Below are 11,985 nucleotides of genomic sequence, written 5' to 3' on the forward strand. Positions count from 1 at the left end.
ACCTCAATGAGTGGTTTATAATTGGGCTGTTAACAAAACAAAACAAATCCCCAAGATGTTGAAATTTGCGTGCAATCATGTGACTGTAAATTTCAGGATTTTAATTTTTTTAAGGATTAGATGAAAAGAACAAGCAAGCCCTAGGTTTCAGTCAAGTGAAAGGGGGGTTCTGGGTTCTGTGTAGTGTACGTGTGTGTGGGTGTGCTTGTTAGAAAGTTGGATTTGTAGATGAAAACAATGAGCACACACACGTTAAAGGTGTTTGAGAAAATGTCCTGCTTTTCCATTTTTAATCCGAAGAAAAAAAAAAGATAGAGTATATTTGTAAAAAGGAATAAAAGTTACGAGTTAATTACCTTTTTCTTTTCTTTTTTTTCTCTTATCTTAATTTTTTTTTCATTCTTTTTTTCCCCTTTCTCACTCTCACCCCAGTACCCTACCCCCCACGTCCACAAAAGAAACAATCTTCTCTCTCTCTCTCTCTTGCCCACCACCCCCCTATGGTATAGTCCCTTAAGTGTCATTTTCTCACATATACTTTACACAAAAGAAACAGCCATTCACTTCACATACCTTGTCATTTCTTCCCCCTCTCTCTCTCTCTCTCTCTCTCTTTCTCTCACTCTCTCTCTCTCTCTCTATTTCTCCATGCCCTCTTCTCTCAATCTCAAATCTCTGCTCTGCAACTACTCCAAATTGATTCAATGCTCCAAACTCCATCCGCACACCTTCACAAAATCCTATTAATTACCCTCACCTAGCTCCCTTTTAGCTCCTCCTTCCCCTCACCACACTCTTCAATCCTTCTAACTTTTCTTACTATATAAACATATATAGTATGCACGACATAAGGAAACTCAGTAAGGGGAAGAGAAGTCTACAAAACTAAACACAGGTGAGAAGAAGCCAAAGCAGCTACTCATAAAGGCTTGTTTGGATGGAACTTTTCCCAGCTCAACCAGACTTGTCCTTACAAATCAGCCCTCCAAACGCCAAACCAACATCAACTTGGAGGAGAAGCACAGAAGAAGACATGGATTTGGGGTTCTGGAAGAGAGCCTTGGACTCGAGAAACTCCATATCATCAATGGCCAAACAAGACTCTTGCGTCGCCCTCTCCCTCTCCAATCCAAAAGCCTCGTCCGATAACTCCAACTCCTCTAACCTCATTCACCGCTTCCAAAACGGTGCCAATAATGCCACCACCAACCCCTTCCAACCCTTTCAGCAGAACCATTACTTCCACCAGCCACTGTTCCAGCCTCAGCACCAAAGCCTCAGCCAAGACCTCGGCTTTCTCAGACCCATTAGAGGAATCCCAGTGTACCAAAACCCTCCTCCTATACCATTCACTCAGCATCACCACCACCACCACCATCTCCCTCTGGAGCCTTCAACCACCGCCCCTTCTTCTATTATTTCCAGCACCAACACTGCTTCTACCCCTTTCCACTCTCAGGCCCTTATGAGATCAAGGTTCTTGTCACGCTTCCCTGCTAAGCGTAGCATGAGGGCTCCCAGGATGCGTTGGACTTCTACCCTCCATGCTCGCTTTGTCCATGCCGTTGAGCTCTTAGGTGGCCACGAAAGTATGCTTCATTTTTTTTTCTTTTCCTTCTCTTCTTTTTGCTTAATTTTCTTCTTACACCCTTGCTTTCACTTCTCCAAGTTAATTCAACAAGACCAAGAAGAAAAATGAAAGTGAATTTTTTATTTTATTTTAATGGAACAGACTTGGTTCTCCGAATTAATCATTCTTTTTACTGTTTTTCATTAGGGGCTACACCCAAATCAGTTCTTGAGCTAATGGATGTGAAGGATCTCACTTTAGCACATGTGAAGTCTCATTTACAGGTAATCTATTAAGGCCGTTAATTGATTGCACCTGTTTATAATAGCTTAATGAGTGTATAGCGATTAACAAAATAATTATATTAAAAACACTGAAGGTCAGTGTTTTTATTAATTATTTGTTATGGAGTTCTTGAGTCAGCTTGAAGGTGGTACGGTTCTGATTGGGGTTTTAATGGTGCTTTGTAAGACGTACTATGCATATATGTGTTTAAAATCCACAGCCTACATTTACATTACAGGAAGCAGTTAAGTCATGAATATATATTTCAAATTCCAATGGTTTCCTTACAAAGGGTCTCACAAATTCTTAGCGCTTCTTTTTCTATTAGATCTGCTGCCTCTCTGCTTCTGCTTCTGCTTCTGCAACCTAATAAACAGCTTTTTGCTTTGGAAGAATGAACCAGCCGAGTTAAAGGGGAAAAAGCGAAAATAAAATAAGAGAGAGAAAGTGTGAGGTACTTATCGATTTCTGAAACAAGTAGGACAAAGCCTCTATGAATCCAAAATGAGTCGCAGCCAAGCCGAGATCAGACAAGCTCATAGTTCAGTCCATGCCATTAAAGAAATAATGTGTATAAATTTCATTTAAAAAGGAATAAATCAATAAATAAATGATAAGCAAGTACGTATATACCCAACACCATCATTTCTCAATGATCCGTTCCTCAGATGTGGGTTTTTTTACCATGCCAGCTTTAACCCTGGTTAGTCACATGCTTCCATGCATATATATTGCCTTAACCATAAATGCTTCTGTGTTACAACTTGTACTCTTCTTCCTATTAATTTAATACTATCAACTTGCAACTTCTTAAGTTTCTTATTCTTGAGGCAAACTTCTTGGGTTTCCGCTAATCTTCCTCTCATTTTGCTGTGTTACACACTAGTAAATAATAATAATAAGTATTTTATTACTAATATTATGATTTTTATCAACAGGGTTTTTGTCGTGTTTTTCTAAGTCACTTTGTATTAATACTACACTATCTAATGTTTATGATGCAAAATTTAAATCCAGATGTACCGGACGGTGAAAACTACAGATAGAGCTGCGGCTTCATCAGGTTGGTGTCTATTTTTGTTTCATCAAATATTGTCCGAAGATTAAGGCGTGAAAGTTAGCATTTTTCTCATCCACTTGTCGGTTTATCTGACTTGGTTATCGTTTCCCTCTTTGATCATGAACTAGGGCAATCGGATGTGTATGATAATGGGTCGTCGGGAGATACTTCTGATGACTTAATGTTTGATATAAAATCTTCTCGAAGGTCTGATGTATCCATTAAACAGGGAAGATCAAGTGTTAATCAAGATAAGGATTATCATGGTCTTTGGGGTAACTCTTCCAGGTAAAACCACCTGTCCAAATTTTATTTTTTCTGTGTAGATATTCAAGTTTTAATTCTATATATGCAGATATATACATTCACTTAAAAGGTTTTTTTTTTTAGTTTTTTGGTTTTATTAATATATGTATAACGCAGAATTATCTTTGTCGAAATGCTTGAAAGCTATTGAGCGAAATTTCAGTTTTAACGAGGTCTCAATGCATAACTAATGTTTTAAGTAACATGTTGTTTCGAGTGATGCTGGCAACATAGTTATTTTCCTGTTACCGAGTGAATTTTATAAAACTATGATCAAGTTGAAACCAATGTTTTTTCGTTTTTCACTTTCTTGCATAATTTGTATTATTCCATTCTATGTTTCTCCGGCAGTCATGCTGCAAAAATACTAATAAAAACCCGAGCGATAGATGCATGTCTTATTCACATTAGCATTTCTCTCTCTTTGTTCTTTTCATTCTCTCTCTCTCTCTCTCTCTCTCTCTCTCTCTCTCTCTCAACCTCACATGCAAACATGGTTAGGCGCAAAAAATCACAAAAAGAATAAATCATTTCAGTTTGCTTTGTTCTGTCTGTCCACAAACCATGAGCATCCAATCTCCATGATGGGGTAATAATATACTCTCTTCTAGTGGGTGAAAAGGGAGTAAAAAAGGAACCCACACACACTCTACATAGGATTCAAAGAGACAGGAGTTTCATATTTGCCAAAATCCACCTTAAAAATAGAGATATCTCTTTCCTTAGGATTTTGTGGGGTTCAGACATTAGGCTATTATATGGGCCCTACAATTGGGAAACTTAGTGTCAAAGCTAAGCCTTTGGTAGACCCATAATTAGAAATCTGGTGCCAAAGCAATATATGCTCTTTGAAACTTCCTTGAATGGTCCAATATATACATATACACACACATATATAATATATAAACAATGGACAATGGGGTTTCAATTGGGTGGTTTCAACTTTATTTCAATCAGTAAAATATGTAAAAGGGTGTATGCATAATTAAGGCAGTAAAAGATGGGTTTCTTTTTCTCCCTTTTTTGTTTTACAACATGGCTTTCAGTAATGGGATATATTCTTTCGATGTTTTTGTTGTTACAGGGAAGCTTGGTTGCATGGGAAGACAAAGACTGATTCTGTTGGAAACGTGCCATCTCTTGAGGTATATATTTACTTAACCCCCCTTTATTGCCTCTGGTTGGCCTTTTGTTTCAAAAGTTTTATTTATACACAAATACCAAGCTGCGTTTGGAATGGCATGAAAGGGAGTTGAGAGTGAAAGGAAATACGTTTGATCTTTTTCATCTTGCCATGCACATTATAAAGATGAGAAAAGGAAAAGACTTTCCATAAAGCTGCTTTGTCCATCACAAATTCAAATGGGTAGACCAGTCCTTTTCGCATTTACACTAATTACAACGCTTTAAAAACAATTTTTCAAGTAAAAGACGTCCCTTTAAGATTTATTAATGATAATATAGAAAAGGGCCATCTATATAACCCTAAACCTACCCCCTTTGACTCATTTATCAACGGTCTAAACTACGAAATTGTAGGTCACTCACGTACACTCGTAAGAATTAGTAAATCTTAATGCCACACACAAAAAAGAAAATTCAAAGCTAGCACATGAACATGCAAATTCTAGCACTTAGCAGGCTTTTAGGTGTACCTCTCTGAAGTTTCTTTATTTTTTCCTTGATTGATATAAATATTCTGTAATTATTCTCCGAGTCAAATGTTCTTTGATTCCCGAAACCTGTTCACACACACAACTTCTTCTGTATATCTTTCTCGGTAATTTGTTTCCCATTCTCATCATTACATTAAACTATATATTATATTTGCTAATCCAGCTGGGTCAATCGGGTAGTTGGTTTAGATAGTACGCACAGTATTCTAAGCATAAATTTTGTCACCGATGTTATTATATAATATAGATTTAGTTTGATATTTTTGGGTCTTAATATTGATTAAGTGATATATTTGTATTTGGTTTTTCAGAAGGAAATGGATCCGAAGTGTGTGAGTTATGAGAGAATATCAGATGGAAGCTCATCTTCGAATGTGTCAGGATCAAGCCCGAAGAAGGCTAATTTGGATTTGGAATTCAGCTTGGGGCAGCCACTTTAACAAGGATCTGATCCCTCTGAATACGTATTATCGATTAACTAGTATGAAACTGAAAGAGGTAGAGAGCTGGAACGAGAACGAGGAAGCCGCTGAGAAAACGAGAGAAAGAGAAAGCTAAAAGAAAATAAAAGAGAAAAAAAAAAAGAAAAGTAAAAGGAGCTAAAGAACACAAGGAGACAAGAAAGACAGAAAGCAACAAAAGAAAGGGCTGAGGGAAAAAAGCATGGCCTTCCTATCAGAGCTCTTGTGAGATCCAAATCAACATATTATATTTTCTTGGTAAATATATGAAATCTAATTGATTTGTATGTTTTTGCAATCTGAGAGAAAGAAAGAGACATGAGAGAGTGAGAGTGAGTGAGTGAGAGAGAGAGAGAGAGAGAGAGAGAGAGAGAGAGAGAGAGAGAGAGAGAGAGAGAGAGAGAGAGAGTTATCTTAAAAGTATGAAGTGATCCTTGGTAATTGTAATGGAGCACTTTACATTTATGAAATATTTAGATATTTCCACCAAAGAAGTTGGGTTCCTAATCCTATATTCAATTCTACACCTAGGCACATGCTTTACACTTTAGGAACAAAAGAAAGAATTGAGAATATGGACTTAGGAAAAGACTGAAAAATTTGAATAAAGTGTCAAAAAGAATACCAACATAGTCAAGCTTAAGATACATATTAAGTGGCAATGAACTCACCAAAAAATTTAAATAAAGTGGCAATCATAACACTTCATATCTTTATGAAAACGAAACCTAAAGAAGAAAATAATACACATTCCTTTCTTTTATGCCTAAATAATTTCCTTTTCCCAGGAAATTGCTAACTCAAACCAAACAATGTACACTTCTTTCTTTTTCCTGTTTAAAATTAAACCTTCTCAAATATTTTTTCATGTGATTTTGTCGTTAACATTTTCAATATATTAAATGAAAACGAGAGATGAATTCTTTTAATTTTGCTACATATATCTAATAGATGAAAAGAACTTTGAGGTGACATAATTTAATTAGCATTTTCGTAAAAAATGATAAACATTTCTTTAAATCCTGTACCTACTCAAATGCTTATTCCTGTAGGTTGAGTAGGTACTGGAAGTTTGATTAATTTGTTATATCACATATATCCATATGTAAATAATAAATACCTTTTATTTTCTAATTAGAGAAACTTTGAGTTGTCATAAACTCTTCAAAAACAAAGTTGCAACTCATTTAGAAATGACATCATTGTCACATTCATCCATTTGTCTCGGACAGGAAACATCACCAGAATAGCTAGGAACTATAACGTTTGTGAAGTCAAAATCTCTTCGGGTTCGAGTATACTTGTAAAAAGATTCACAGTTTAATTATTGGTTTATATCGTAATAATATTATTCGAAATATTAAAAAAAGTAATCTGGATAATAGATTCATATTTGAAAATGGGAAAGTTTGAGGTGTTTAATGAAATATAGATTTTTTTACTAAGCTCTTGGTGTTTAGCTTTTAAAATCTCTGTTTATCAGTGTATTACGAAGACTTAAGCTATGAACAACGCAAAAAAACTCAGAATTTGGGCTATTGTTTAATGTTCTTCATCCATTTTTTTTAAAAAATAAATTATATTTTATAATTATACTATAAATAATTTAATTGTGTTGGAAGATTATTTTTAAATTGAAATGGTTGAACAATAGTAGATTAGAAGAAAACCTAAACAGTTGTATGTGATAAACAGAATGAAAATAAGAAATGGCAGTTATACTATTTTTGCACCGCGCACAATTCATACAAGATTATTCATCAATATAAAAATTCTTAAAATAACCTTCAACATTTGGATTGGAATTTTACTATTCTTCAAATATAACTCGATCTAATTTATTTAAACTCATTATATCAACTCATTTACATGAAATTTTATTTTTTAACTATTATTTATTTTGCCTTTTCACTATAAATCTTGAAATTTAAAAAGTGGTAATTGTTAGGTCACAAATACATCAGATCCCAAAATTATTTTAATTTATTAAATAAAAAATAATGTTAATAAAACTAGTATTTTTAGATGTTCTTAAAGTAATTTATCTCTATAATATATATATATATATATATATATATATATATATATATATATATATATATATATATATATATATATATATATATATATATATATATATATATATATATATATATATATATATGATTGAAAACGTTGTTCTCAAAAATTAAATATTAAGCAACAACGCATATCATTGTGTTAGGAGTTCTATTTTTATTGTTTTAAATTATAAGGCTTCCTTTATGAAATAATCCAATAATAATAAGTTATAATAATCAAAAAACTTGAGAACTTTATTTTTTCTCATAAAAAAACTATTAAGGACAGTTGTACCAAATGAGGCAATAGCACCAAAATATTGCAATTTTTTTTTAATTATTAAAGTGATGCAAAGTTTTAAAAATAAATACAAAAGTAGATAAGTTGTTCTATGATGCGACTTTATTATAAAGAAGTTGTGTCAATTGAACATGATTTTGATTAAGTTATGCCAAACTAATTTAATTTTAATTCAAATTAGAAAAGAAATACAATGCACTAAAGTCGTGACATGAATTCAGTTTATATCATAATACGAGTTGTACTATGACTTTAATTAAAATTTTAGAAAAAAGAATTACAATTTCTTGAAGATGTCAAACTAACACGACTTATCCATTTTTTATAATTTTTTTTATAATTAAAAAAAAGAATATCATTTTAGTAATTTTGCCATCAAATGAATATTAAATTATATTGTTCACAACTTCATGTGATTATCTAGGTAACATCAAAATAAATTCTAGCAAAGAAACACACTCTAAAGATTATAACTTCCCTACTTTTAATTAAATGGTAGAAAATAATTAAATGGTAATAGTTTTCATTAAATAATTTATTTTTAATATGTGGTAGGTATAAACGTTGTTTTTTATTTTCATTCTCTTCAGATAATAGATGTATTTATATCCTAAATATTTTCAATAATTTTTATCAAACAAATTTAGTAAAAAACATGATGTTTTAAAATTCATTAAAAAAAATACATTGTTTCTTCAATATCAATTAACAATGAACATGTTATCATATAAAAATGTTAATATCAAATATCAAATATCAAATAAATTAATGATTTTTACAGGTGAAAACAGGACTAAATATAAAAATATTATTGATAATAGTAAATGTGTACTTATTCACTCATATATATTAATTTAAAAGATTAAATACTATTTATTCTTATATATATAATAACGCTTACTAATCTGAATTTAATTTTCGTTCCTATCTGTAAAAATACTATTTATTTTTCTTTAAATACAATTTTAAGTTATGCCTAAGAACATTTTTTATATGTTGACTTTCTCAGGAAAAAAATTAATAAAATACGTTAAAATTCAATAGTTACAAAAAAATATACTAATTATATATATTTCCCTAAGTTTAAAAAACTAAATATCTTTTAACTTTTTAATCATATATTCCTATTATTTCTTTCTTTTTTACTTTTTTTCCTTGTTATTGTGCGTTCTTAATAAGAGAGAAAATTGAATGTTTTATTTATTAGAGATTACAATGGAGTTGTCCTTTCTAAATAATATGTTATTTTAGGGAAAGGTATGGTCTTGTTTTGGTTCATTTTGTTCTTATTTTGGCCTTTAATATTTTTATCTGCATTGAAATGTCTTTAGTTTTGCGAATTGTTTAATTGTGTTTTAAATTGATGCTCCATATTTCAATATTGTTATCTTTACTTTGCTCGTTTGGTTGAAGGAAAAACAAGTTATTAAACATAGCCAAGGGTTCAGTTTTAAAAGAGACCTTAATAATTAAAGTTCTTGTTGATAATAAAAAAGAACTAGTTGTCCAAGAATTATGATTAACTCTACTTGAGAATATATATTTGAATGATAAACCTAGGAAAGTAGTTCGAATGATTAAATATGATGTAAATTACTGGACCAAGTTAACTTGTAAAAAAATGAATGCGATGATTGAGCAGAGATAAGTGGGAAGTCACGGGTAATTAATTTGCAATGAGGAGGCAATTAAGAAGGTATGAAAAAGAAAAGACATTATTAAATAGAGGCAGAAAAGAAGGAAAGAGATAAGAAAGAAGAAAACTGAGTTTTGATTTGAAAGTGGTGTGAGGGTTTGATGAAAAGAGAAAGAAAAGAAGAGAGAAAAGCAAAGAGGGTGCTTTAGCTTTTGTTTTTGTTTCAGCTTTATTAACTTTCCTTTTGGTTTTGCACGAATGCATGGAGTGAGATGAGTGTTAAGATAACCCTGTGGGGTACAATAATTATCCCACCAATACAAAACAAAAAGATATCACATTAACAAACCTTAAGTTTTTTACTTTATCATTCTTCTCAACAACATTTTCTCAATACCTTTATATAAACCATACACCATAATTTACTTCACCAACCATGCTTCAAATATAAACACTGTATACGGGAAGGAAATGGTTTGAATGAGAGTTGTCTTAGGTTGAATAATATGAAAGGGAGAAGACACCTACACTCTAAATACAAAAATTGCAAAAACAATAGAATGAGAGAAAAAGATGAATTCTTTCAATTACTATGGTGAACAAATACAATTCCTAATATAAAACACTTCGTATGGAGAATGAGCCACAACATTATTGCAATTAGAGATAACTTTCAAAATAGGAGAATAATGATATTTTACATTTACTTTTTGATGAATATTTTATTGAAATTTCACTCCCGCCCCCATCTTGTTTGGTATTTATCTAGCCTAATAAAATAAAGAAAAATACATAAATAATAGTAATTATTTCAAACTGTCACAACACATATTATTAAAATTATTCATGGAATTCTACCTATTTAAGTAAATTCTTGGTAAATTCAAACTATTGACAAGTTTTATCAATGAATTTTAATATTTCAATTACCCACAAATTTTATTCATATATTCTTTCGTCAAAAATTAAAAATTCTTATTACCAAAAGATTTGTTTGTCGACAAATAGAACAACAAATTTTCTACCAAAAATTGATGTTCAGTATCTTAGAAAATAATTAAATGAGAAGAAGAAGAATAGGAGAAAAAGAGAAAAAGAAGAACAAGGAAAAAGAAGAATAATAAAGAAAAAAACAAGAAAATGGAATAATGAAATAATAGACAAGCTCTAGAAAAGGATGAATTTGAATAGAGTTTGAAAAAGTTTTTCCAATTAATGCTAGACGTTGTTTGCACTAGTTAGACAATATATAGACAACGTTGAACTCTTAAGATAGCATAGATGAAATCTAATTTTTATAAAAAGTTTAATATTTTTTATACCTCTATTTTTATACCGAGAATTGTTATAATTTTTTTTATTCGATATAAAGAGGTTTTTTTTTTCACCTAAATATCTCATTTCAATTTTACTTATCTTGACTAGTCTTTTGTCCATCTTTTACATGACAATACACTCTTAAATTTTTAAGATTACATAATCTTTTTATAAATAATGTGTGATATGTTAAGAGATGTGAATGAGTCTAACACTACGTTTCTAATACTAGTTATATCAAAATGTAAGGGTGATAAAAAAAACAACATAACACAAATTGAAAATCAATTTAAAGAATCAACAACAAAAAATAAATAAATTTTTTTGGTTATTTTATTTTTCAAGAAGTGAACAGTATAACTTAGTTTACTATCTAAATTTTCAAACCAAATTGAAGTGTAGTACACCTTCAATGCTATTTTTTTTATATATATTGATTGCATTAATATTTTTTAGAGATTATTTTTTTCAATTATATTGATTGTTTTATTTTATGTGCTTTAGAAATTGGTTCAATAATCTTACCAATATAGAACTTTGGTGTTGAGTTCCAATACTTATTACACATAAAATTGACCGTTTTCACATGATAAGAAAGTTTCAATCATACAAATACACCCTTAATTAACATACATTTCTCATTTGTACAACGTCAACATAGGTGAAATCAAGTTACAAAATCAAGAATCAATAGATCAATAAATGTTGTTTCATTCGAAACACTAATTAGTCGCTCCAAGAGACATGATCTCATTTCTTTTAAAGCATTTTCACTGGGTTCCAAGTGACTGCCTCTTCATGCAATATTTCAAATACATGTTTTTCACTATAATAAATGAGAATGACATCAAGCATTTGGCTTCCTCAAGTAACTTTATATTTCGTCTCGCTTGAAATATGTCCTAACTTATGTTAAGAAGATACTCTCACTTTAAGCAAGATATTAATTTACTCACTTTATTTGAGATATTAATTTTGTTGTTTAAATGTCATTTCTCCTACTTTAAGAAAAAAAAAATCACAATTTTTGTGACTCTTGAATTTGTACGATATCATATTTTGTCATAGATATTTTATTAATAAGTTTGACATTTTTTTTTATGTCAAATAGGTGTGCTTTTCTAGTAGTGAATTTTTTTTATCATATATATACTTGTTTGGTAAAGTATATATATAATTAAAACATAATTAACTACGAAGCAAATAAATTCATTTTTTGGTTTGCTTTTAATGAAAAAAAAAACCCCTAAATGTTGTTTACGTCTCCATCCCTAGTTAAGAATGAATGGCAGTAGGACTTAACATGTCTAATT

General features: G+C 30.7%; 1 protein-coding gene across 1 annotated transcript; it reads left to right on the forward strand.

The window, feature by feature from the left end:
* Positions 1 to 571: 571 nt before the first annotated feature.
* On the forward strand, positions 572 to 5,852 carry LOC148192162 (putative transcription factor KAN2). The gene is made up of 6 exons (XM_088100912.1): positions 572 to 1,589; positions 1,778 to 1,854; positions 2,873 to 2,918; positions 3,044 to 3,203; positions 4,306 to 4,366; positions 5,209 to 5,852. The coding sequence occupies exons 1-6, from the start codon at positions 938 to 940 to the stop codon at positions 5,335 to 5,337; spliced, it is 1,125 nt and encodes a 374-aa protein (XP_087957038.1). The 5' UTR covers positions 572 to 937; the 3' UTR covers positions 5,338 to 5,852.
* The last annotated feature ends 6,133 nt before the right edge of the window (positions 5,853 to 11,985 follow it).

This window comes from Vigna umbellata, chromosome 10 (genome assembly GCF_029865625.1).
Source record: "Vigna umbellata cultivar VRB3 chromosome 10, Vumbellata_1.0, whole genome shotgun sequence".
NCBI classification, from domain to species: domain Eukaryota; kingdom Viridiplantae; phylum Streptophyta; class Magnoliopsida; order Fabales; family Fabaceae; genus Vigna; species Vigna umbellata.